Source organism: Rhodofomes roseus (genome assembly GCF_022264815.1).
Source record: "Rhodofomes roseus strain CIRM-BRFM 1785 chromosome Unknown C8Q71scaffold_3, whole genome shotgun sequence".
NCBI classification, from domain to species: Eukaryota; Fungi; Basidiomycota; class Agaricomycetes; order Polyporales; family Fomitopsidaceae; genus Rhodofomes; species Rhodofomes roseus.
In genome coordinates, this window is record NW_025952959.1 from 49508 (window position 1) to 74227 (window position 24720).

General features: G+C 55.6%; 5 protein-coding genes across 5 annotated transcripts; 1 reads left to right on the forward strand and 4 right to left on the reverse strand.

Moving 5' to 3' along the window:
- Positions 1–144: 144 nt before the first annotated feature.
- Positions 145–3711, reverse strand: C8Q71DRAFT_853739 (uncharacterized protein; the record flags this gene model as incomplete). The annotated part of the gene is made up of 12 exons (XM_047926974.1): positions 145–796; positions 860–1062; positions 1124–1210; positions 1278–1339; positions 2250–2336; positions 2400–2489; positions 2556–2625; positions 2688–2800; positions 2856–3210; positions 3271–3339; positions 3395–3424; positions 3475–3711. 12 exons carry the CDS (start codon positions 3709–3711, stop codon positions 145–147), a joined length of 2055 nt encoding a protein of 684 aa, XP_047782634.1.
- Positions 3712–4122: 411 nt separating this feature from the next.
- On the reverse strand, positions 4123–5211 carry C8Q71DRAFT_701022 (uncharacterized protein; the record flags this gene model as incomplete). The annotated part of the gene is made up of 3 exons (XM_047920166.1): positions 4123–4547; positions 4710–4899; positions 4951–5211. Coding segments are annotated over 3 exons (876 nt in total), but the record flags the coding sequence as incomplete, so codon positions are not given.
- A 2967-nt stretch (positions 5212–8178) lies between these two features.
- On the forward strand, positions 8179–9555 carry C8Q71DRAFT_883960 (uncharacterized protein; the record flags this gene model as incomplete). Its single annotated transcript, XM_047928524.1, has 5 exons — positions 8179–8267; positions 8289–8528; positions 8576–8724; positions 8763–8968; positions 9211–9555. The coding sequence occupies 5 exons, from the start codon at positions 8179–8181 to the stop codon at positions 9553–9555; spliced, it is 1029 nt and encodes a 342-aa protein (XP_047782636.1).
- Positions 9556–9632: 77 nt separating this feature from the next.
- C8Q71DRAFT_700010 (uncharacterized protein) lies at positions 9633–10782 on the reverse strand (the record flags this gene model as incomplete). Its single annotated transcript, XM_047920100.1, has 3 exons — positions 9633–10036; positions 10095–10479; positions 10531–10782. 3 exons carry the CDS (start codon positions 10780–10782, stop codon positions 9633–9635), a joined length of 1041 nt encoding a protein of 346 aa, XP_047782637.1.
- Positions 10783–14750: 3968 nt separating this feature from the next.
- C8Q71DRAFT_695691 (uncharacterized protein) lies at positions 14751–15086 on the reverse strand (the record flags this gene model as incomplete). Its single annotated transcript, XM_047919912.1, has 1 exon — positions 14751–15086. A coding segment is annotated over one exon (336 nt), but the record flags the coding sequence as incomplete, so codon positions are not given.
- Between the last annotated feature and the right edge of the window lie 9634 nt (positions 15087–24720).

Genomic DNA, 24720 nt, shown 5'->3' on the forward strand with positions numbered 1-24720 from the left:
GTCAATCAATGATCATTCCTCGTTACGACATGTTCTCATCCACTTGTGCAATTCGGATAGTAACATGCTACTGCGATCGTCACCTGCAAGCAGCGAGATATAAGTGATTCTATGGAGGCACCCTGCGAAGCGACTTACCGAGCTCTATGAGGTGTAGAAGACATGGTTGCGCTTGATGCGCTCTGCAGTACTCTGGATGATCTCCTCTTCTCGAGACCATTCAGGATTCGCCTTCATCATGAGCAACGTGCGAATGTGGCACACATAGCAAAGGCCTGTCTCGCGTGTCGGTGCGTTGTCGATGAACTCGAGAAGCTCATGGTCGGACATCGGGTCATCTGGATGAAGTAGCTTGCCAGCAAGAGCTTGATGCCAGGTAGCTGCCCACTTCGCATTACACTGTGCTTGTGCAGGACAGCTCAGCCCTGCAGTGTATGTCGGAGGGTTCCATGCGAGGGCCTTCCGGTGGCGATCGATGCGGCGACATAGCACATTGACCTCGTTCGCATCGAGAGCCGACTTGAAGTAAGCGAAGTGAGCTGTATCCCACCCAATCGGTGAAAGCTGAACAGCAGCGCGGAGACCAGGGACAAGCCAGGAATCAATCCCGTATGCAAGGCAACAAGCGATCTTCGCAATCGGGCCCCATTCTGGATCGCCAACAAGCGGGGTGCAATTGAGCTTGTCGATGGCGTAACTCCTCGCGCGAGTCATATCCCACATAGTCGCAAGCTTGAGAAGGCCAATAAGTTGCTGTACAGATGGTCTAAACAGACTCAGTGACTCTCCGTCGGGGCTGTTCCACCGACTTGCCAGTCAGTCATCATTCGCGCAAACATGATTGCACAGCACGACGTACAGAGTAGCACAACCGAGATAGTCAGCGAGGGCTTCAAAGGCTAGATTCTCGATGTTCCAGAGGTACAGCGGGCATGTCTCCACTGTCCCTTCGATTGGGCGAGGGCTCGCCATACCAGCCCCAGGCACGTGGAACAAATTGTTGAAGACAGGGGAGTTATTCGCCAGATGGCCTGCATAGATCCGATACAGTATCCTCCCGACCTACAGCAATGGTTGACGAGTCATTGACAAATAGTGATAGTGACAGAGAATCAGTACTTACACCGATGAACAATGTACCATCAGGGTTCCAGAACCGAGTTGAGCGTGTCATGCGAAGCTGCATCTCGGTGTTCAACTTGACTGTGACCTTATGAAGCCATAGAATCAGTGTACTAGTAAACAGGCAGCTTCTCGCTCGATAGGACGATACATACCATATCTCCACCCTGGGTGATCATTGCTGCATCAGAACCATCGCCGTTGCCTTGCTGCAACCCTAGCTGTGTAGCAGGTAAGAGAGCAAGCCCAGACGACATCGTGAATTCCCCAGGCTGGGATGCCATGGGGAGCAGAACAGATAGTCGCAATGGCTGTCGATGTGGATGAGGTGGCAGGACAAGCTGCAAGGTCAGGGCACTCGAACTTGTCGTCGGCGACTGCCGACAAGGCCTTTTAGCGAGTGGCAGGTGCCTGCGATGAAGTGGTCCGAGTCCGAGGGACAGAGTGCTCAGGGAGGCAAGGGAGCGAGCACTAACTCAGTGAAGTTGTCCATTGTTTTGCAGACATGTATGCCCGATTAAATCACAGTACTAAGTACTCTACCTAGGACGACTCGGATATTAGGTCGGCATATGGGAGTGATTGTGGTGGATGAACATGAGCGAGACTAGATGAGGTCGGACTATGTCAAGATACGAGAATATGAAGAGGATTAAAGAGAGACAAGTATCCAGGCTGTCGTCGTACAGTAAATGCCCACTGCAGAGCGACTCGATTAGAGGTTTGTAGGCGAACTTCAAAGGGTGTACCGTTGGATGAATCTGCGAGGTGGCTTGCTGAGCCTTGCTTCGTTGCAACATCAGCCATCACTCACCTTGCTTGGCCTGCCGACGACTAGGCCCAAGGATCAGCAGCAATGCTACCCTTCGGCATGGTGACAATCGGAAGAGTAGCAGAGCGAGTGACTCGAGGTGGCGTCAAACTCCTCTGAGTGTATGGAGCTTCAACAAAGCTGGGGCTCGGTGCTGGGCCAGTGTTATCGAGATCTTCAGATGCTGGGTCAACGGCGATTGGGTTTCCAGATACACCTGCAGTGCTCGAGCTGCCTGAGCCTGAGGAAATACCACTAGGTCAGTCGGGGACAAGGCAACACAGGGAAACCCTGCAATAGGAGGCAGAAAGCTTACCACTAGCCAAGGTTGCTGTCGCCTCGCCCACCAGGCTGAAGCTGGAGAAGCTACTATCGAGTGCGTCGACAGCCCTCGCAAGCTTTCCTAGTATCCCTCGGGGACATAGTAAGAACTCGAGCAGGCATAGTCAAGCTTGTCGTGACGTACGACTGGTCTTCTTCTTCTGAGCAAGGGGCTCAGGCTGCCACTCCGACACATCGGTATCATTGCCAGATGCTGGCGATCCATCAGCTGAAGCTGAGATCGGGTGAGGAACCTACTTGTCAGAGCACTACAGAGACTCCAAATACTGGAGATACTCACCATCATCTTCCGACTTGGTACCTAGCTCCTCATCTTGGGCAGCGACATCGCCCTCTTCAGAGCCTTCAACCTGCTTCACACCCAACTTTTGTAAGTCCCAGTCTGCCTATCGCAACAGTATGCGAAACATACCTTCAGGTGAACAGATTCATCTGAGGAATCGTCGTAGCCGAGGTCAACACCCTTGCCCTTGCCTTTACCAGCCCACGACTCCCAAACATCTTTTGGAATGTGCATCGTGGACACTGTGCGACTCGTCAGTGCTCAGGCTAGGCAATCATGGAAGGAAAGGAAGCATACCGAAACACCAAGTTCGGTCAGTCCAGCCTGTCGTCCGATAATGGACAGCATTGCACAGGGCTGGGAAGGCGATTGGCATGCTCTCATCCCGAAACATGACCCGAAGCTGCCGACCCTGCTTCCCTACAACCCTCCAGAGGAACTCGGAACCTGCAGAGTCATATCCCTCCGAAGCTGCCCATTCGAAGTACAAAGGGAAGAGTTGCTTCAATAGGGCGTCGATGTCGTTCCGATCCATCCCAGGCGAGATGAGAATGTACCTGCCATCGGGAGTTAAGGAGGTGGCGAGGCGATAGTCCATGAGAGTCAAGAAGATGTCCTTCGAGTGGGTCGCCTGTTGAATGTCGCCACTGTCCTGTAAAGAAGTATGCAATGAGGGCATGTGAGAGATCATAAACATAGAGGTTGGACGAACATCAAGCCCATATGGTAGTAGAGCGACCCTTCCGACCCTGTAGGGTTTTGCATTCGCTGACAAGGAGACCTAGCCTTGGATCAGCATGCGACCGAGACAGAATGAGGGTACTGTGATGAATTACTTGGGCAGGGGGTGGCGACGAGGCCTTCGCCTGAAGCTCGATGAGACATACTCATGGCGACAAATGTTAACAAGCCATACCTTCGTCCCTGATGACCCAGCCTTGCCCTTGGCAACCTCCTTCCCCTTCGCTCGCAAGCCCTTGTTGGTCTCAAGTCGTGCAGCATTTAGGGATACCTTGGGGCGACTCGGTTTTGCAGACTTGGAGTACCGAGGTCGCTTTGGCTGCTGGTTGATGAGGTCGTCGATGAGCTTGTCTGTATCGACTGGAGGTGGCGAGGCCTTCCTCTTGTGTCGCTTCGACGAGGAGCTCGCCATGGAGGCTGTCAGGGAGGAAAAGCGAGAAGGGTGAGGTGGCAGGTGCGATGATCTCTGTAATATATACTCACCTCGGCAAGCCAGTGGCACGTTCCTCATATCGGCAATCGGGGAGCTACCTCAAGGCGAGTACCTTCCATGTACAAGGCTATATCATCTAGGGCCAGCACAGGCGTCGGCACTGGAGTACTGTTTGCATTCATCGTAGATTGGGAAAGCCAGGAAACCAGGGAAAGGCATAAATCGGCCAAATAACAACAACAGCCAGGTGAGCTGCAGCGACCAGGAAAGCAGAACAACTAGGCAAGCAACAGCAACCAAGTGAACGATCAGCAGCAGATGGGCGAGTCCAAATGGGAAAAGAACAAGAAATCGGCAGGTAAGCAATGCAACGAATCAAAGCTACAATGATTATTCTTCGTCCGTACCCTCAAAGTCCGAAGCAGACTCGTCGCTGCTGCCAGATTGGCTTGGAGTCTCTGCCCAATCGAGAATACGAGTGAGAACTGAGATGGCTCTGCACCAGGCCTGTGCTCGTGGGAGCCACAACTGCTGTGGTAGCTCCACACGAAGAGGCTCCTTGCCCTTGCCAACGATGAGGAGCTCATGGGTGGGGTATCCCTCCTCGTCCCACTCATCCTCGCAGATGTTCATCCCTTGAGGGAGGTAGTCGACATCCACGAGCTGGTCCAAGGTCGCCCAGAAGCCCTCCTCCCCTTCCTCTGTCGCAAAAGGGTTCTTGTGTCGGGCGACCTTGATTGCAGCATGGCGAATGTTTGTCTGCTGGTCGGCGATGATCTTGGCGACTAAACCATCGTCGCCAGTATCAGAGTTCCCTGTATTCTCCTTATTAGACCATCTATTCTCAGCGAGAAGAAATGAACTGCTGGGCCTACCATCCGATTCGCTGTCACTGCCTGAGTCGGCACCCTCTTCAGCCCATGCCCCACTAGCATCTAATGTTTCATCGGCATCGTCAGAGTCATACTCAGCCTCACCATCTGAATCGTCTTCCATTGGTGCATCTTCGTCGTCGGTATCCTCTGAATGCCCTGCACCTGTCTGGCCTCGCCGACGCAGCGTTGGGGGACCTTGAACACCGAAGTGCTCTGAGAGGATGTCGGGGTCGGTGTCTGCATACTCATCCTCGTACATGCCCACAGTGACTTTTGCTAAGTGGCGAATGTCCTGGCCAATACTGTTAGTAGGTTTGTCGCCTCTATGCTGCAGCAGGCGCACCGACGGTGTTTGGTTTTGGTGCTTTCCCGAGACACTATGGGTGTTCCAGTGATGGACCCATTTATCAGCGTCGGCTTGGATCTCATCGAGAAAGAGCCTTTGCAGCAGCCATAGGTGTGCTGGGTTTGAGGGATCAAGCGAATGAAGGCCTTCAAGTCGGGTGAAAAAAACGCGCCAGCGGCGCACGAAACCTTCACCGACATCGACCCATATCCTTTCAATCTTCTGATTTCGCGTCGACCTGCGCGCAGGCTCAGTAAAGCCTGGCTACTCAGCATGAACTGGACTTACGATCCAAACATGAAAGACGCCCGGTTTGGGCCTCGCCGAACGATCATGTACGATGAGACCAAGATGTTCTCGCCACCGCGGTCGCCGCGAACCCTGAGTGGCAGCCCATGGATCTTCTCGGCTCGCGAGAAATTGCGCAGTACAGTCTCGGGATAGTTGTTGTTCGCGACTCGCATCGCTACCACCTGGGTATAGGTAATCAGCAGAGTGCCTAGCCCAGTTACACAAAGGGCGAACCTGATCATCGTAGCCGTCAATACCACCATGAACGACCATCCCCCATCGTATCAGCTTGTGGTGGCCATCAATGTGCCACAGATGGTTAGGGCGAGGGACAGAGTAGACTCGCCGCACGATAGTCTTGCTCTGCCGCAGAGCCGCACCTATCGCATCAACCCGATGGAGGGAATCAATGATGCGGCTCCTCTGAACTCGCAACCAGTTCGCTCGGAAATAGGAATGGACGTGGCGAATACCAGCATTTGGCCGCTCGACTTTGAATGCGCGAACTAGCTGGTCAATCTGCTCATCGCGGAGAGGAGCATACGCAGTGGTAATGTTGTAAGCCTTCATGTATCGAGTGACTGTACTCCGATCGACGCAAAGAGCAGCAGCAGCTTGCTGAATCGAGATCTTGCGGTACGGAGCGAAGGTCTCTTCCAGCCATGCCTTGCTGATGACCTTTTTTGGCCGACCGCGCCTTCCAGACCGCTCAACGGTGACCGGATTGACCTTGACCACACTCCGATGCTCTCTATAGGTAGCCATGAGCGCACATACGAAAGGGAAGAGCACTTTAGTGGCCCACCGCTCAGTGTCTGCATCAATCGCCACCCTAAGACTCGCCCTCATCTCGCCGATCTCAATGCATACAGCCTCCACCCATGACCATGCTCCTCCACCGTGAAGCTCTGGGGCCATCTGCCTCACCAGTGGTACGATTTGCTGATCGAGAGTTTCCAGGCATAGAACCAAGCGAATACGATCGCCTTCGTCTTGTTGCAAGAGGCCTGAGATGTGGCTACAGACATGAGATACCCGAGTGTGGGCAGCGTAGATGTTGCTCGACCATTGTGGCGGTTCACCATGCGAGGGAACTGGGAGGCTAGGAATGGCAGGCATAGAGCATAGTACAGTGATCGGTAGCAAGCACAGGAGCTGGCCCGACCTAGCCCTGTTTACGATTGTTTTGGACCCGCTGCGGTGTTTAGCGCAGCACTAGCGTTGAAGCCAGCGCAGTTCGCAAGCTCATTCGGCACAGCAAGTCCCGCGGCCATCTGGTTGGCTGAACGAAGCTCTTAAGACTAACAGTAGTGATCGCGCAGCTCCCATAACCCTCCAGTCCATTACATCTGCTAAACACAAAGCAATCCGCGCGCGCCCTGGTCGCTGCGCCCCAGGCTCGCTGGACCGCATGCTCTTGCCTGGTCGAAATGCGCCCGCGCCGGGCTCGGCGGAATGCTCGATGCCGCATAACCCGCGACTGCTCGCGGGAGTTGCGGCGCTGCCCTTCCACCTGCGCGGGCAGCCCGCAGGTGAGGCGAGCAGGCTGAGCAAGGCAGCGCCCCGCTGCTCGGGCTCCTTGCCGCGCAGCAGCAGCAAGAAGTGCAGGCTCAGTAGCGCGGAGAGCGCCGGTTTCGGAGGGCCGCGCTGCGCTGCGCCCGGGAAGGAGCTCCGGGCCGCAAAGGAAGGGGAGGGAGGGCGCTGGCCAAGGGTGGGCGAGGCAGCGGGCGAATGGGCTGCGCCGAGAGCGGGGATAGCGCAGGCGCGCGAACAGGTGGGCAGATGGCAGGGTTTGGCGCGAGGAGTGGCCACCCGGGCGAGGGAGGGGCAGCAGGGGAGCATCGGCGCGAGGGCTTGCGAGCGCCGAGCCGTGAGCCGCGCGCTCGGCGCGTTCGGGCGGCGGTGAGCTGCTTCTTCCTCGCCCAATGCTTGAAGCCTGCCGGCGGGACTGCCAAGAAACGCAGCTGTGCTTACTGGGCGGCCGCACAACCATCTGGGAGCAGGTGAGTAAGGCCCGGTGGGGAGGGAGGTATCTGCGCACCTTTTACAATCTTTGGGCCAAAAGGCTGCTCGAGGATGGCGCTGCGGCCTGCGAAGACACTGAGCAGCAAGCACCGAGCTCGGGCCTAGTCGGCGCACCCTTGGGGCCGAGGGTGGCGCTGGCGGCGCCCGCAACCGCGCCGCCACCCTTGAGAATGGTAGCGCGACCTGCGCGCGGGTGGCTGCAGGGTGGCCGTGGAGGCGCGAGAGATCGCGCGAGCAGGTGGGCACCCAGGAGCGGGTGCGCGGCTGCACGACGAGGCGGAAGGGGCGCAGAGAGCGGCTGGGTAGGCGAGAGCATCCCTGGCCTTGCAAACAAGTGGGCGTGAACGAGTGGCCCGAACGAGTGGGAAAGTGGCTAGGTATGCACGAGTGCGCGGCGCATGGATAGGTGGGTGAAGCAGTGTCGGCAGGCAGCAAGGCGACAGGCAGCGAGTCCTCTATTGGCAGATTGCGGATGAGACCACCCGGGCCCTACCCCAACGCGAACATCAACGCAATCCACCGCCAGAAGGTACCGAGGCTGCCCGTGAGCCATCACTGAAGGATGAAGGAGGGGGAGGCAAGCCGCAAAGGGCAGCAAACGCGCGTCGGCAGGCCAACATAATCACGTGACTAAGTTGAACGCGGAATCATGTGACTAAGCGCAGCGCTAGATGCTCGCCGTTTGCGCGCAACGCGCGTTGCACTATCTGACCTCCATGCGCCTCTGCCGCTGTCTTCCCGCCAATCCCGCCGCTCCCTCCCTCCCACTGGCACCCCCGCACCTTCGACAATAGCTCCCGCAGACCCGTTGGCAAGAGCCGGCCCGTGACGTGGCACAGAGGACGCGCAACCGCGTCCTCTTCGTCTAGCCGGCGCGCGCACTGAAACATCGCGCCTCAAGCGGCCGCGATGCGATCCCGCGACACTGCGCAAAGCGTTGTGAGGAGGCACCAGGAGCAGGGAGGGAAGAAGAGAGTGGAGGACAGGGCCTCAACGAGGTGAGTAGCCGTTCCCATCAGCCAACGCCTCGCCCTCACCCATCGCTGCACCCATCGCTACGCCACCTTGTCGCGGTTCGATAACGAGCTTAAGGAGCTCGAGCGCGTGATCAAGGAGAAGAAGCAAGCCATCTCAGACGCCGATATGCAGCTGAAGAAGCTGGAGCACGACTGGCAGGCACTGGCGAAAGAGAAGCCGGCCGCCACGAACTTCATCACTAACCTAGAGAAGCAATATGATTGGATAGCGGAGGAGCACGAGTAAGTTAGCTGTTACGTAGAGCCAGCAGAATACTAACAAGCTGCAGGTCCTTTGGCAAGCCGGGCTCTCAGTATGGCTTCAGAAATGTCGATATCAAAAGCCTCAGAGAGAAGGCGGCGCACTGCTCTCGCGCCGACTTCCACAACGACCTAACAGCGCGCAGCGGCCCGACCACACGAACACGCCCAACACCGAGTGCGCGCGAGCAGCGAGGCCATGTCGTGCTGGTGCAGCGTCGCCCGGCGCGCCGCGCTCTGGCCCACTGCTCTCGACTTGTACGGCCCGGGCGGCCTCAACAGTGCGCAGCGACCCAGCGCCGCACGAGCGAGCTCAACAGCAAGTGCGCGCGAGCAGCGAGGCCACGTCGCCGGACGCGCCGCGCTTCGGCGCGCTGCTCTTGCCACGCGCGGCGACTTCAACGGCGCGCAGCGACCCGACCGTACGAACGCGCTCAACATCGAGTGCGCGCAAGCAGCGAGGCCACGACGCCGGACGCGCCGCGCTTCGGCGCGCTGCTCTCGTCTCGCACAGCGACTTCAACGGCGCGCAGCGACCCGACCGTACGAACGCGCTCAGCATCGAGTGCGCGCAAGCGGCGAGGCCACGTCGCCGGGCGCGCCGTGCTTCGGCGCGCTTCGGCGCGCTGCTCTCGTCTCGCACGACGACTTCAACGGCGCGCAGCGACCCAACCGTACGAACGCGCTCAACATCGAGTGCGCGCAAGCAGCGAGGCCACGCCACGCTGGCACAACGCCGCCGGACGCGTCGCACTTCGGTGCGCTGCTCGCGACTCGCGCGGCGACCTCAACACGGAAGAGCGCGAGCATGCGGCTGGCGGGTACAAGGGCACACTCGCAGCGCGGTGGTGCGGGCTACGAAGTGCTGCGCGCGCAAAGATCGCGCTGCGAAGCTGGCTACGATGGGCGCGGGCTGCGGCGCGGAACTCGGCGGGTGCAATCTGAAGCTCAACAGGGGGGGCGCAGTTGTGCAGTGAGCGCACTCAGCTTGTGGTGCACCGACTTGTAGTTGTGTATGAGTCTATAGTAGCTGTTTGCACAAATGAGCTTGGATGCTCGTGTATGTATCAATATATCTCGCCAGCTTTAAAGGACACAGATCGGGCACAAATCATCGGTACATTCATAACCATCATCCAGGCAGAAGGTGCAAAGCTCGTCCCCGCACTTCTCCTCAACATCAGCCTCCATGCTTGCAACCCACTCTCTCTCCGCTTCTTCAAAATCGTGCTCAGCAAGGTACTTCTTCCATGTGCTGGCGAGCCGGGTGCTCGTCACCAGCGCAATGCCAGCCTGGGCAAACGGCGGGACATCGTCCTTCTTGTCGGGACTCCAATCGAGCAGGCTCGTACCATGGTCGTGCTCAGGCATCCAAGCGACCATGGTGTTAGGTGCTTGCAAGACCTTGATGCCGAAGATCGCCTCGTAGAAGCTCCCTCCGGTCATGCCCTCGCGGCGCGACGTCGTCCACGAGAAGGCCCATTTCTGGGCTTGCTTCTCCCGGTGAATTGCCCTGCTAGCGGAGTGAGCAACAAAAGGAGGCAATACATAGTAGAGGTACTTGCCGAGCGTAGTTGCAACCAGCGACGCCTGAAGGTGGTGCCAGTTCGGCGTCGTTGAACTCAACGCACTCGCTACCCCGCTCGACCATATAGATACCTTGTGCCTTCCGCTCCTTTGCTCCATTGCCATCCATCCGGCACATCTGATTCTCGGCCAGATAAGTTTCAAAAGGCTCCAGCACCTCGTCAGGAAGATGCGACAGAAGGAGGTTCCAAAAGAGTGCGAAGACAGAGGAAAGATGAAAGTTGTGCTCTTTGATGAACTCTGCGGTATGCCGCGTCGACCGCAGATTCTTCGACCAGTCGAACTTGGGGTGGCTCCGAGCACCTGCAGTGTAGCCGAGGAGAACGAGCTTCCCTGGATCCTCCAGCTGCAATGCAAGGTCATTGGATTGCCCAAATGAAATCACTGATCGACTCACCCTGCCCGATTTTCTCATATCAGTCGCCTCCTGTGTGACTCCGTCTGCGTACTGCACAACCTCGTCGTCGTTGCAGAAGTTCCGCATAACTACCATGACGATCGCGCCCGACTTCTTGTCGCGGATGACGACGCTCTCGTTCTCCTCCACTACAAGCGCAAGCCGCGAAGGCTCTTCAAGCACGAGCGGGTGCCGCTTGTGCCGCTTGTCAGCCTTCTTGCCTGTCTTGATGCGCGATTGCCATCGCTGCATGATCGCAGGGCTCTCCGCGACCCATCGGTGGTATTCTGGATACGGCTGCGCGAGCCGCTCTAGGTAGATTTCGCGGGCATTCTGAGAGAGCCAGAGTGCCTTCTCGGCCTCCCCAAGCCTCTTCAGGCGCATCGTCGCGACGAGGTCTTCCCTGATCTCCTTCTGCGCATCGCAATGGCGCTTGCGAGCGACAAGTGCCTGCTCAAGTGTAGCAGGTACCTGTGAATTCTTGCACCACCCGATAAACCCAGCGTACAAGTCGCCTGAGGGCACATCGAGTTTAAGGACTCCGAGTTGAGAGTAGAGGAAGGCTGTGAATAACAAGCGAGGGCGAGGATCACCCGCATGAGCCAGCAGGTCTAGCATAGTTGGGTTCTCAGCAGCTGCATTGACGAGAGCAGTGTAGGCTTCCCTGCGCTTGCGCTTATACGCGTGTCGTCCCATTGTCGATCCGTTTGCAAGAAGCTCGCTCAAAAGTTGCTCGATGGCAGCGCAGTGTGTGGTGGTCGGGACGATCGATCGCGCTCGGGCTCTGAGATCTGAGAGACCTACAGTAATCGCCACTCGGCCAGCCCTTCCGCGCGGCATGCTGAGCTCAGGACCTCTGATACCACCCATCTGAACTGCGTGGCTAGTCTGCTTATGCTCGTCGTTCAGCCATGCCACCTATGGCGGGGCGCACCAGGCGCGTCGCGCCGCATCGCAGGGCGCGCTGAAGTAGCATCCATTGGGATCAATGCCATTCGGCGAATGTATGTATGTATGTATGTATACAACTGCGCGCCACCTGCTGGCCCACCAAGCATCCATGGTACCCGGCTGGCTAATGTTGCCGTCCTTCTTGAATTTTGCTGCCGGCGCCGCCTCTCCTCCCGCTCTCTAGCTCGCACAACTTCTGCCCCCATCGCCTCTTTCTCCGTTTCCCGTCTGCGCTTTTCCTTGTCGCGTGCCTGCTCATCGCGCTCGCGTTCGCGCTCCCGCTCGGCATCGCGGTGTGCTCTCCGCTCCAGCGTCGCAAGGGGCGATTCCGGCTTCAGCTCGATGACGCGCAGTGTCCCTAGCCCTCGCCGCTCTGCGCTTGCGCTCTTCGCGCCTGCGGTCCCGCTCCTGCAGCTCCGCCGTGGTCCGATGGCTCTCTGCCCGCTCGCGGCCCCGCTCCTCGGTGGTGACCTCGCGCGCGTCGAGCACAGTCGCGGCGCCGGCGGTGAGCGCCATGCGCGGCGCAGCGGCGGCGCCATTGTTGAAGAAGCGGGTGCTCGCGTATGCGCGCGCGCGAGGCGAGGTCGGGGGAGCCTGTGGAGGGGAGGGAGAGAATGTGCGAAGATGGGTAATGAGGGAGGGGACGTGGGAGGGTGCGCACCCGGCTCGATGAAGGCGATGTGCCCGTGCTCGCCGATACCACCGAGGAAGAGCTCGATCCCGCCCCGCTTCTTGATCTTGGCGCCGCGCGCGCTGCACACCGCGATGAGGTCGGGCGCGCTCCCGTTGAGAATGCTCACCTGCTCTGGTGGGATGAGCTCGATGACACGAAAGGAAAAGAGAAGGAGGAGGGAGGGACGCGAACCCACGCGTAGTGAATCAAGCCGCGCACACCCCGGCGAGTTGGCGGGGATGCTGCCTGTGCCAGTAGCAAGCACGCGGTGGAGGGAATGGTGCTACTGGGGAGCGAGCCGGGATGTGGTTGCACGATGAGCGGGCAGGTCTTGCTGGCAGAGGAGGTGCGCGCCTCGGGCGAGTGCAGGACGAGCGCAGAGCGGGGGTGCTTACCGATGGGGAGCAGCATCGGGCGCGCGTGTTGGCCTTCACCTTCTCAACCTCAGCGCCGACCTAGTATGCGCGAACCAGCTTAGTATTGTCCGCTAACAAGGCGAAAATGTGGCGTACCCTCGCTGCGTTGCTACCGTTGAGTTGTTCCTCGAGAAGTCGCATCTCATGCTCCTTGATCTCAAGCTCTCGCACACCAGCGCGGCGCGGCCTCGCTGCTTGCGCCCTGGCTGCACTCGGCGCCCTATCGGTAGGTGTTAGGACGAAGTGAGCGCAGAAATGGCGGGTGCGCGCACCTTTCGCGCCCTTGACCTCCTGCAGCGCGACGCGTCCTGCGTCGTGGCCTTGCTGCTCGCGCGCACTCGGTTTTGAGCGCCCTCGTACGGCCGGGTCGCTGCGCAGGCTGCGCGCTGTTGAGGTTGTCGCGCGAGTCGAGAGCAGCGCACCAGAGCGCGACGCGTCCTGCGTCGTGGCGCCAGCGCGTCGTGGCCTCGCTGCTCGCGCGCACTCGGTGTTGAGCGCGCTCGTACGGCCGGGTCGCCGCGCGGGCTGCGCGCTGTTGAGGTTGCCCGGGCCGTGCGAGTCAAGAGCCGTGCGCCACTGCGCCAGCGCGTCGTGGCCTCGTTGATGGCGCGCACTCGGCGTTGAGCGTGTTCGTGAGGTCGTGTCGCTGTGCGTGCTGCGCGCCGTTGAGGAGGAGGTGAAAGTCGGCGCGAGAGCAGCGCGACAGAGCGCGACGCGTCGCGCCGAGCGCTAGCGCCGGACCGGACCGGCAGCCGAAAAAGAGTGATAGAAAACGCAGTGAACGAAAGTTATGTAGATAGATTTCTTGTCGAGCAACGTTTAGATAGAAAACGAACTATGGTATGATGGAGAAACAGCTTCACAGGTGTGTGATAGAAATCAATACTGTGATAGATAGTCGGGTTAACATTGTGATAGATCATATTGTTTTTGCCTCAAACGGTACGCCATATATTGACAAGTTGAAATTTGTCAACAACTTCATGCTGCCCACATTTTTGTTGTGGCAACACCTCTATGTAGCATCCAATGAAAACCATTGAGTGATCACTGACTTCACTACAGGGATTCCAGCAGCTATTTGTGTTGTACCAGGCAAAATGAAGCATACTTACATGTTGGATCAATACTATATAGGTACTACCACCAGAATACATCTCCACATTCCTATTCTGTCCAACCTATGCCTATATCACCGCATAAAGGGTCACTCAGCATTGTGTACTTTATGCCAATGTGCATGCCATCACTCAAAATCAAAAAAGAATTGATGGGTAGAGATTCAATGAGAACACTGGCTCACTAGGGGAAGTCACAAATACATGTTCCTGAGGCAGATGGCCTTGGAGCTCATGGAAGGAAACCACATTGTTTTTCCATTAGCAAGTGGAGGCCTGTCGCCGGAGGTGCGACAGGACCCACTCAGTTCGGACGGGGACAACAGAACAGGAACGGGGTATGGATTTGTGACTAAACAGCAGAGAGTCTCTAGCTAGGGATATGCGTGTCGGAAGGGGTGTGGATGGTCGGGAGAGAGTCGTGTTGGTTCCCGTCTGCCGAGATGTTCGACAACGGAAGCAAATCCGGGGTGTGTACATAAGGCACAACACCCCGTTATGGTAAGTACTGTGATCTGTGGTAAGCAGTCGGCTTACACCCTCCCGGGTGGTGGAGATTCAAGCCGGGGAGTGGTGAAGATGTGATGGTAGTATAGTAGTGTAAGGTAATCCTTCCAACCCAACGGGTGCACAGCACGGGTGCATCAAAAAACCCCGTGGGGAAAAAGCTACCGCGTGGTTGACCCCCCCCTAAGAACCTTGGAGCGCCTCCCACTCGTCGAGCGCGATGTTGTCGTCGAGCTCGGTTGCCGGCAGCCAGGAGTCGTATTCGGCACCGTATCCTTTCCAACGCACCAGAAACTGCTTCTGGCGGCGGTACGTGCGCTGGTCCAGGATACGGTCGACGAAGTATTCTTCTTCTCCGATGTCATTCAACACAGGTGCAGGCTGGTGTAGGTGGCGGTCAGGGAACAGGGTGGCGTCGTTAACCACGTGGGGTTTAAGCTCGGACGCATGGAAGACGGGGTACGCCTTGGAAGTCGGCGGCAACTCGAGCTCGTACGTCGAAGTTTCTGGGAATGCGCGGATGACTGCGTACGGTCCGTCCCAGCGGGGGAAGAATTTAGCCGCGCGATGCTCGCCGGTAGCCTTGTATTGGCGGCGGCGGTTTAACGTGCTTAACATTACTTTGTCTCCGACAGCGTACGGGACTTCCTCGCCGCGTGAGCGATTAGCAAACGCGGCCTGGTGAACTTTCGCAGCGATGAGACAGTCACGGGCATCGGCGACGTCTTCGGTTAGTTGACGAATGACCCGATCCGCTGCTTGTTCAGCGGTTTCTGCCGCGCCCGCAGTTGCCCTAGGTGCCGCATCGACCATGGGTGGGAGCACACGAGGTGAGCGGCCAAAACGTATTTGAAAATTGCTATAACCGGTGCTCGCGTTAACAGCTGACATGATGTCAAAGCGGACGCGGGGGAGGGCACGGACCCAACCGCTCTGGTTGCGCTGAACGTGGTAACGCAGGCATTGAGTCACGGTCTTATTGGTACGCTCACTGGCGCCATCCGTCTGCGGATGAAATGCTGTAGACATCTTCAATTTAACCCCTGTCAGTTTGTGCAGGGCTTTCCAGAAACGCGACACGAAGAGCTTATCCCGGTCGGTGATAAGCTCAAACATGAGGCCGTTCTTGCAATACCAATGGTTGAAGAACAAGAGCGCAACGTCCTCGGCCGACACATCGGTACGCGTGGGGACGATGCGGACGTCCGAATGTAGCCGGTCAGTGATTGTCATTAGGCAATTCTGACCCTCATCTTCAGGCAGCGGTCCAACAAAGTCGATTGTCACCGAGGCTCCTCGCTCCTCCGGCACTGGCAATGGGTGCAGGGGACCGGCGGCTGCGGTTGTGCGCGACTTGTTGCGTTGACAGTCGCGGCAAGCAGGGATGTATGCACGCTCAAGGTCGCGGCGCATGTTCGGCCAGTAGAAGGCGCTGCGCAATGAGCCATAGGATTTGTCGGCACCGAAATGACCAAGCGTGTCATGCGCGGTTTGAAACAGGCGTTCACGCACGTTCCCAATACGCGGCACGAGGAGACGGTCACCGATGTACCAGAGGCCGTTCACGCAACGCGCACCGGGTGTTGACACGACATTAGCAGCTACCTTAGCGCAGAAATTGTCTGAGGCGTAGCCGGCGCGGATATCCACGAGTAGTGCGGTGTCCGCTTGGACGGTCATGACCGCATTAATTGACATTGGGAGTTTTTCGTCAGGGAAAGCGTTAGGCGGCACGCGGGAGAGAGCATCCGCGACGGTGTTATCTTCGCTGGGTACGTAGACTATGGAAACATCATACTGGGACAAGAATTCTTGCCAGCGCAGCTGTCGGCGGGACAGATCCTTCTGCCCTTCGAAATTCTGTAGTGTACAATGATCTGTGTACACATAAACGTGTTCGCCAATGCAGTCTGCACGCCACTTCTTCAACGCTCGGATGATGGCCAGCAATTCCTTCTCGTGAACGGGATAGTTCAGCTCCGCTCCCTTCAATTGCGTAGAATCGAATGCAACCGGCCTCACGGTTTCCCAACTGGGGCCGTAGCTGAGCGTGGCGCCGGTGCGCCAATCGCTAGCATCACAGGTGACAAAAATCTTATTATCACCATGGTTCTGGTGGTCAATGACGGTGAGGCAGTCGGAGCTGGTTACGAGCTGTTTGATGGCTTCAAAAGCGTGCTGGTGCGTTTCATTCCATGGAGGGAAGGATGCATTCGCTTCCTTGGTTGTCAAAGGCGTAAGGATGCGGGTGTGCTCAGCAAGGTTTGGGAGAAACATTGCGACGTAACGGACCAAGCCAAGGAACGCACGCACGTCCTTTGCGCATTTAGGTTGCGGCCAATGGACAATGCGGTCAGTCTTTACATTCTGAGGCCTGAGGCCTCTCGTGGAAATGTGGTGGCCGAGGAATTCAAGCTCGGTCACGAAGAATTCGCACTTCTTTAAGTTGACATAGAGCCGTGCATCCTTAAGAGCCTGCAAAATGAGGCGGACATGATGGTCGTGCTCCTCAACACTATCGGACCAGATGACAATATCATCAAGGTAAATGTGGCAAAATTTCCCCAGGAAGGGTCTAAGAGCAGCTGTGACGCGCCGCTGATGTATGGCAGGTGCGTTTCGCAAGCCCATGGGCATCACAAGCCATTCATATAACCCGAGAGGCGTAGAAACCGCTGTCAACGGTACATCATCGGGATGCACCCGGGTCTGAAAGAAAGCGTTGGTCATGTCCATTTTGCTCCAGATTTTACCCTTCCCGCAGTCAGCCAGGACATCGTCAACCCGCGGTAAGGGAAAGTTATCCGGCACGGTATTAGCATTCTGCTGGCGATAATCATTCACCCATTGAGGCAGAGCGGTAGGGTCAGCCTTTGGGATGAGGAATGCCGGCGAGGCGTGCTGCGAATTAGACGGGCGGATCCTGCCGGCGTCGAGGTGCTGTTGTATCAGTGTAGACCAAGCGTCCTTGAACTTCCGAGGTGACGCATAGGTACGCGAAGCAATGAGTTTACTTGCGTCCTTCAGCTGTATGCGGCAATAAACGTCTGAGGGAAGCATGTCCGCGTGCGGGATAGGTTCGAAAATGTCCTTGAAGTCACGCAGCACTGCAGCTCCACGGCGTTGTAGCTGCTCTTTCATTGCGAGCAGTTCAATTGTATCTCGGACAGCTGCCACAACATTGATAGGCGCAGGTACGCTGGAGTCTGCACGTGCACGCCGGCCAGCAGAAGAGTCCCGCAATTCCCCCAAAACGGCCTTTTTATTTGCTAGGACAGCTTCTACTTGTTGTACAGAGGGAGGCGGCGGGGGTGGTAACGTAAACGGACAATAGTATACACCTTTCAGAAGTTCAAACCCAGAGAGCTGCGACAACACGGTACGCGCAGCATGATCGACCACGATTTGATTACGAACGAGGAAAGGAAGGCCCAGGATTACCGGAACACAGAGTCCAGGAGTGATAACAGCGCGGACGGAGCGAGACGACCAGGAGAGAGAGGGACCCGAGAGACGAACTTTAACGTATTCCGTGAGAGTAACAGTAGCTTTTCGCCCTTGCGCCGCCATTGCCAATTCAACGGTTTCGGGTACGGGCATTTTGTATCGACGCCAAGTAGGTTGCACGACGTCTTCGCAAATCAACACTAAATGAGAGCCACTATCAATCAGGCATTCGACCGGCGTGGCATTCACTGACAACGTCGTCTCGTGGACAAGGGCGTTCCAGAGGAGGTGTGGACAGTGGAAATCCTTATCCCGAGACGACGACACTGCAGCAATAGCCGACAAAGGCGGAACAGATTGACGTACCCAGTGGGACTCATCCGACCCCGCCGACTCATCGTCCTCCTCGTCGTCGGCCAGAGCGGACGCGGCATATGGTACGACCTGGTGCATGCCACGCACCACAGCAACCGGGCGCGATGCGGACGCTTCCGGCTGATCGTTCTCGTCATCGGACTCGTACTGAACGGATTGCACGGCGGCGATGGCCTTGCCCTTGCCCTTGCGGGCCGCATCGGCATCGGTCTGGGTGAGGGCGCGGTAGCCCGCGGGCTTCGGGAAGTCGTTGGGGCACTGCTTGGCCCGGTGATCAACCCAGAAGCGGCGGCACTTGCGGCAACCTTCGTTGGCATCGAGCAGGCGGACCTCCTCAGCGGTCAGCTTCGGCAGTGTCGGCGTGTCAGGACGGGTACTGGAGGCCCGGCTGTTGTTTGCGGTGTTCGAACGGCGGGCGGGCTCGGCCAGCGCCTGAGGGCGCCGATCCTCGCGACCCTTACGACTGACGTTCTCGAAATCGGCCAGTTGAGCGCGACGCTCTTCGTCGATGGCTTGGACGACGGTGCGCCATTCGCGGAGACCAGCTGCCTTGGCTGTCTTCAGGCCGTCGGCGCGGGTGTGGAGACGGGCGGCGAGGTTGCCAGAGACGGAAACGGACAGTTGGTCGATGATCGCGGCGTCGTCGAGATGATGCGGAGTGCCTTTCAAGATCGCGTTCATGTTCTCGAAGCGTACGCAGTAGTCCTCAAAGAACTCATTGTCCTTCATCCGCATTAACTTCAGTTTTCGGTGAGTCGTCTCCTCCCAACGCGCGTCGAGGAAGTTCATCCGCACGGCGGCCATGAACTCGGCGAAGGTCATAGCATATAACTCCGCGCGTCTCGCAGCGGTCCATGCGAGGATACGCGGAATCATGATTCGTCCCGCCACAAGACGTGTCTGGTCCGCGGGCGGAACCGATTTGTTGCCAAAGAAGTGTAAGCAGTAGTTTTCGAAGGTGTCCAACACTTCGGGATTCAGAGCACCATCCTGTAGAGTTGGAGCTTTCGACGGGTTGTCCCAGTCCACAACGGCGAGAGCGGAGGAAACCCGTTTGGCATTGGAGGTCATGGTGCGTGACGGGGGGCTGTCTTCAGAGCTGGACGGAGAGTCGGACAGCGTCCACGTATTTACGGGCTCGGGGGTTCTCGGACGTGGTGACAGGGGACGATCTACGGACTGGACCGTTGGATCTGGAGCGACAGGTGGTTGTCCTTCAGTGGTGCGTCCCTCCGCGCCTGACGTCACCGGCGGGGTACTGACGGTTGGGGTGCGCGCAGGGGATGTCCCTCCGGTCGGCGGCGGTGTAAGCGGGGAAGATGATGCGGTGGTTGGCCGCTGCGTCTTCTTACCACGCTGGCTCGCATTCGCATTCGGCGGCGCGTGCGTAGAAGCACGGGTACGGCGAGAGTATGTGGATGACATAGGGGGCGGAATGGGAGCGGTGTTGGGTGGTCGCCCGGGGGGAGTGACGGGAGAGACCCTGACAGTTTCAGACAGTTCGTTCGTTCGGTACAGCACGGCGCAGCGAGGGATAGCTATAGCCACCCTATCAGTCGTGTTCGGCACAGTACGTTTCGGAGGGTGGTTGGGGCAGGACAGCGAGTCACTGCTTACGTTCGTGTTCAAAAAAAAGTGGAGGCCTGTCGCCGGAGGTGCGACAGGACCCACTCAGTTCGGACGGGGACAACAGAACAGGAACAGGGTATGGATTTGTGACTAAACAGCAGAGAGTCTCTAGCTAGGGATATGCATGTCGGAAGGGGTGTGGATGGTCGGGAGAGAGTCGTGTTGGTTCCCGTCTGCCGAGACGTTTGACGACGGAAGCAAATCCGGGGTGCGTACATAAGGCACAACACCCCGTTATGGTAAGTACTGTGATCTGTGGTAAGCAGTCGGCTTACAGCAAGTGGCTGTAACCCGCCTCCCTGCAGTTACTACAATACATCACTACGGACACTTACCTTACACAAATGTCATGGTTCTGCACACATACCCATCACCAGTGATTCCCTTCATGTTTGGATTCACACCTTCATTGTCCTTTAGTCTCTACTATTGTGCAATGGGAAGGTATGTACTTCAGTACACCGCAATATGCTTGTACTTATGAGTCTCTACTATTGCGCAACAAAGACACTTGGTTCCTGTTCTTGTTCTGAGTGATTACCTGGTGTTAGGGATAGAGGCTTGATAACCTCAGAGCGCACAGAAACTCGTTAGAAGTGTTTACTTACCAAGTGGTTTCATCAGTGAAGGTTTGTTATGTGCTTATCTTACTCTCCTTGTGGAAGAAGGTTGATGGCAGAGTCGCAAACACTGCACATATCTGCAAGACCTAGTAAAGATCTATTACCCATAGCACCCTTAGCTGCTGACACATTCAAGCAGCGGTCTGTGCAAGACCTGGGTGGTCCGCCTCCCAAATGGCGCATACGAGTACATGTCTGCGTACGCGGACTACTTCGGTCAAGTGTGGACCGATTATTTCTACTATCAGCCATACGACTATCCCAAGGATTCAAGTCTCCTTGGATGGGACAACGACTTGTGGGAGCAGGGTGTGGACATGATGCTGGCCACACATGAAGCGTGCTTGCGGGTGGAGGAGCATTTGGGAATGTATTGAGCACATCCCAGTCGTCACGATCATAGAATTTTCGCTGTCCCACGCTATCGTACCCCCCCCTTCGTCGCAAATATTACATTCCCTCGCCCCAATATTATTGTAACATCATGCACACAACCTATATTTGTCAGCCAGAACAACTATCAACCCAACACGCATGAAGAATATGAATGAGGAATGAGTACTTATCAATATATAGAAGGGGACAAGCACTATAAATGGATCCCCGACTCCTCCCAAAGGGAATAGGGCTTTCTCAAGATGAAACATCAACAAGCCGTAGCATGCCGCCATACACGTGGGAGAACTTTCCATAACAGGAGCAACTCTTACCATAACGAGGTGTAGTCCCAGCACCAAGCACACGTGCTTTCCACATATAGCAGGTAGTTCCACTCCATCCTGGCTCCGTTGGCTGGATCTCAATGCAATGTCTCTGCAAGTATATATAAAAGTGTGTTATGAAGTTGCGTCTCCAGTTTCTTTTCAACAAAGGATTGGGTGTGGTGTAACATAGACTTAGACAGTGCAGGTCAAAGTGGATGCTGTTGGAACATATGGCCAAGTGCACGCTCGAATACCGATGCGCCGACGTGCCGCATCACGGTGCAATGCTACTGCACCTGCCATTCCCCTTAATGTACCCTCCCCATCAATTACGGACTTGTATATTACTCGCAATCCTTGTGTATTTACCCTTGCGTGTTTGCCTCCCTGCCCTGAGGACAAGACAAACCGCTCCAGTACCTATTGATTCCCGCTGCTTACTCGTTCCGCCCGCTCGTTCCCACACCCCGCCACCGCTTACTTCAACAGATGCTGCCTTAGAGGCCCCAAGATGCCTGGGCGGCAAAGCCGCCATGGGTGCAAGGGCCTCCAGGGGCCTCCGAGTGAGTCTCACTAGTAAGTAGGTGTTAAAATGAGGTCGCATCACATGAGAACAAGCGAGAAGATCGGCGGGAACACAATAGAATCAAAGCGGTTTGTCCCGTCCTCGGGGTGGGGAGGCAAACACGCGAAGAGTAAATACAGGCAGTCACAGACCTATATACGAGGTATCATCGATGGGGCAGGTACATTAAGGGGCAGCGGCGGGTACAATAACATTGCGCCATATCGCGACACGTTGGTGCGTCGGCATTTGGGCACGCGCTTGGCCGTATGTTCCAACAGTAGGCATTGACAATATTGAATGACAGTGATGCCGGCTCGGTACCACAATATTTTATGAGGTGCATAGTGATATTGTCCTAATAGACTATTTCCTAGTACTAAGTACTTATTGTTAGAACCTTATGCAGTCTGAATTTCCCAAGAGGAGTTGGGGATCCGTGCTTGCACCGCTACAGATAGATTAAAGCCTAAAAATAGGAGTTCAAAATTAGACGCTGGGGAAGTAAGGCCGCGCCTTCAGTAAATTTTCTCTCACTCCAAACCACAACCCGCTCATCATCAGTTCAGCCTTACTATTCATGTATGGATCCCTCTATTGGCACTGAGCAGTATCCGGATGTCATAGTTGAACAGGTACACCGAGTGGAAGCAAGTTTTGCCCATCCCTTGGGCATTCACACTCTGCGCTCTCAAGCCGCTCTCGATGCCCAGCGCCTTGCCGCTGCCACTGAACCCAATGTGCCTTGGTCACGCACCTAGTGAGTTTAAATATCATTAATCATTCTAACTAATTCACATAATATCATTGCCACAACAGCTCTACCTACTACAAACACATAGTCACCTATGCTGGAGGGGTAAAATTCTCATGCCGTTACGTCAACCGTGACAGACACCGCCTCTTGTGCAGCATACAGTTCAATATGTTGTGTACATGCCGACTGGTGCAGCTGGAAATAATTGCAGGAAATGGGCAGCGGTCATACTATGAAGATGAATTCCCCATTCCCAATGTAGCACCAATTGAATTCCCCGAGTACGCGTAGATTACAATAGGTGCAAGAATGTCATCCGATGAATCAGTGGTGATATACCAGCAGTCAGTAAGCTCAACAAGACACTCAATAAGCAACTTTCCAATGGAAGAGTGGCCCAAACAGTGGGTGCTAATACAACATACCCCAATCTCACACAATATACTATGAAGCAACTCATTCTGTCATACTGTGTTAATCAATACTGACAGTATCTAGTATCATCAATACAGCAACCCCCAGCAAACACTGTGATAGCTTGTTAGTGTCCCTACCCGGTGAACTACAGCAGAAAACAATGTGAACTGACACCAAAGGGATTGTACTGCCAGTAATGGCCCTCTCCCCAGCAAGTCACCTATGGCCAGCAGAACTGGACGAGGTTGCCCTACCTGTTTCAGGAAGGTGAGCTACCCGAGGATCTCATACCTGTGGGGGCCCCGCTGGCAAGCAGGCCTGATGACTGGGAGCCATTGGTCAGGGGTGGTGGACTGGTTGCAAATGTGGGTGCAATGTGCTTCAATTTGGTGTCTTGAGCTCATATGTTCCAGCCCGAAGACATCACATTGTTGGGAAATGACTCCAACGTCATTTCTGAAGATCCTATCCCGGACAATGAGCTTCATTTCTTGCAGCATGGTAAGTCTGCAATCTTATTCCATCATCTCCACCCATGAGCCTGGACTTCGGTTCTGTGTCGAGCACAGACGAACCCTCAGCGCCGGGGGTTGACAATTGTTTGGCGCCGAGGGTTGACCAGTGTTTGGTGCCGAGGGTTGGCAACTGCTCGGCGCCGAGGGTAGGCCAGTGCTCGGCATCCAAGGGTTAGGTTAGGTGCAATGGCATGGATTGTAGACTGGATGTGGTGATGGTGTGTGCAGACTGTCAATTGACATTTGGCCATGCCTGCAGATTATTCACCGCATGTGGTCTCAACCATGGAATCAGCACCGATGGCAAGGATGTACACATCTCCGACTGAGGCCACTGCTCCTCTTGATCCTTTTCATAACCTCTAGACCAGGGACAGCGGGCAGCCTCTCGAATAGCCTCGCACCGGTATGTCATTCTTATTAGTCTCTTGCTTCCGCCGACTCGTGACATTTCATGGTTATTACAGTAGTCGGCCCTTCTTACAGCGGCCGTGCTCCTATGGCTCTTTTGGATCTTCTTCATCAGCAGACAATACTGGAATTGCGGATCGAATCCTTGGAGCAGCTCAGGCAGTCCAATGCCCTCAATACTGCCACTGTAGCATGGGTTCTGTCATATTACAATTGTGCTGAGTGGCCCCAGGCACCTCAGCAGTGATCAAGACTCTAACATTTCATTCATATGATGCACATATAGTACTATTTACTCTATATTTTATGTATAGCCTGTATGCAGATGTATTACCTACAGGCTATGTAGGGACCAGGTGCTGTAATGGTGAATTTGTGAGAATGGGATAAGTGAGACTGTTACAGAGTGTAATGAAATATTGTGACAATTATTTGCTGGAAATGAGGACACTATGCAATAATACTGTACTCATGTTTCTCTCCAATATCATCCTGTGTACATAGATTATATGTGTACATGGTACAACTACAGAATGGAATTACATCGTTTGGCCTGGTTAATGGCATCCAGATTGAAAGAACTATTATGTGGATACAAACATCATATGGTATACTGTATACACACAGGTCACAGGTTGTATGTATATATATTCTGATTGAGTCACAGCCATAGTAGTGATGGATACGAGTGTAGTCATTATAACTGGGTCCCAGTTGTTCTGATGATCTTCACTGTGTATATCCTTGCACTAGTGTTTGCCAATAATCATTCATACTGATTTTGAAACTCAACTAACATACCTGCCTGATACTTTGTTATGCTCTGATTCATTGCTTAAATGCTTGCAATGCTACCATTTAGTCTGTTTTGTGACCGTGGATGATCTATATGTATCCAATGCTCATATCTCTGTGAGCTGAATGCTGTTCCATCTGTGAATTTCTATGTTAATACTAGAGGTTTATATCACTCCAGCAATGAGGAGCTGAGCTATGATGGATTCTGGGCCTAGTGCTTGATATTTTGCCAAATGTGGAATATCAACAAGTCAATGACGGTTCTTTAAATAAAGTCAGCCGTT